Raw genomic sequence first — 1,479 nt, 5'->3', positions numbered from 1 at the left:
TCGATAATAGCATAAGTAAATTTGATGACATATCCGATATACCCACAATGGGGTTAATTGAAACAAAATCAGTGGACTCCACTGCGAATGTCATAAATAAAATTGAATCATCAAATGCTGATATGAGATTAACGAACATACTACTATTAATAATTGTCATAATATTGTGCGCATATGTATTATATAAGGCTTACCTATTACACAATAAATGTGTAACAAAAAGAGCTCTAAGCCAAGCTAATGATCTAGATAAGATCTAAAAATACATATGCACACAAGCAATGTTAAATCTAAACCTTTTTAACAAAAGATAAAATATATATATATATGTAAAGACGAGATGGGCACACTGATCTGAGATTGCCCCTATTTTGATGAGGCGTGTAGCAGCGGAGAGTGAGAGGCATCTAAGAAAGAGAGTCGAAGGGCAGTCGTCGTCGAGAACGGGCAAGATATAAACGGGTTACGAGAGCGTTCGGCAGTTATGAAATCAGTTATTATTCTCAAAGAAATATACATATGTACTACACCTCAATTTAAACATTTCAGTTAATATTATATACAATAAACTATTACAAATATAATGTTAACCTCACATATATATAAAAAAAAAAATTTTTTAAAATGACCCATTGTGACAGGTACTTTGAAAAAATAAACAACAGGCACCCTAGCATAGTCCAAGACTTAATTGAGGTTTTTAGAAGCGAGGGTAGTACCTCACCTCAACGCTCCATAAACTTATTACAAATTAGGTTAGCTTACCTTGATATAACGGGCGAAGATTTCCCAGTCAAAGGAGGCACTAGGGTACAGATGAGTTTCATTCTCACGGTACCATATGTATGCTGTTTTTCAAACGCAGCAGGCACACTGCGTTTCTACCTAATGGTGGAACCAAAGCAGTAAAGAACTAAATACAGCCATAATCAGTTAAATAGGCTTAGGCAGTTAGTGTAGAATATGGATAAAGCAGAAACAAAAAAGCTCCAAAAATATTTACCTTTCCTTGATTTCCTGATACAATCAGGTGAAACAAATCACAAATACAAGGAAATAAGGTATTGGATAGCCCACAACTACAAATTTCGAAAAAACATTGTAGATCTCATGGAAAAATCCATAAAAGTAGCTTATAGTAGATTATAAGCTAAGACTCCTTTAAGAAAAGACGTGCCCGGATGGGTCCACGAACTTTTCAAGGACTCAATTGCGCTGATAAACATATCAGAATCGAGTGTAGAACCAATAGATTTAACAGACTCAGATATAGAAATAATAGACATAGAATAGTAAAACCTTACACATTTTCAAAATCTTTTTCTTAAATTAACAACAGGTCTAAACGACAAATTCTTTTTTTGTTTAGTAAAATGGGTTCTCAAGAATCCAAAATAGAAATAGAAATTAATCTTAACAAACTATGGTTACTTGGGATGATATAATAGAAAAAGCTAGAATACACGCACAAGAATTAAC

General features: G+C 33.4%; 1 protein-coding gene across 1 annotated transcript; it reads left to right on the top strand.

Annotated features, from left to right (window-relative positions):
* Positions 1 to 520: 520 nt before the first annotated feature.
* Positions 521 to 909, top strand: LOC124461629. Its single transcript, XM_047013136.1, has one exon. The coding sequence runs from the start codon at positions 625 to 627 to the stop codon at positions 907 to 909; it is 285 nt and encodes a 94-aa protein (XP_046869092.1). The 5' UTR covers positions 521 to 624.
* Positions 910 to 1,479: the final 570 nt, after the last annotated feature.

The sequence above is a fragment of the Drosophila willistoni genome, unplaced genomic scaffold (genome assembly GCF_018902025.1).
Source record: "Drosophila willistoni isolate 14030-0811.24 unplaced genomic scaffold, UCI_dwil_1.1 Seg570, whole genome shotgun sequence".
In the NCBI taxonomy this organism is placed as follows: domain Eukaryota; kingdom Metazoa; phylum Arthropoda; class Insecta; order Diptera; family Drosophilidae; genus Drosophila; species Drosophila willistoni.
This window is presented reverse-complemented; position numbering and strand designations above follow the sequence as displayed.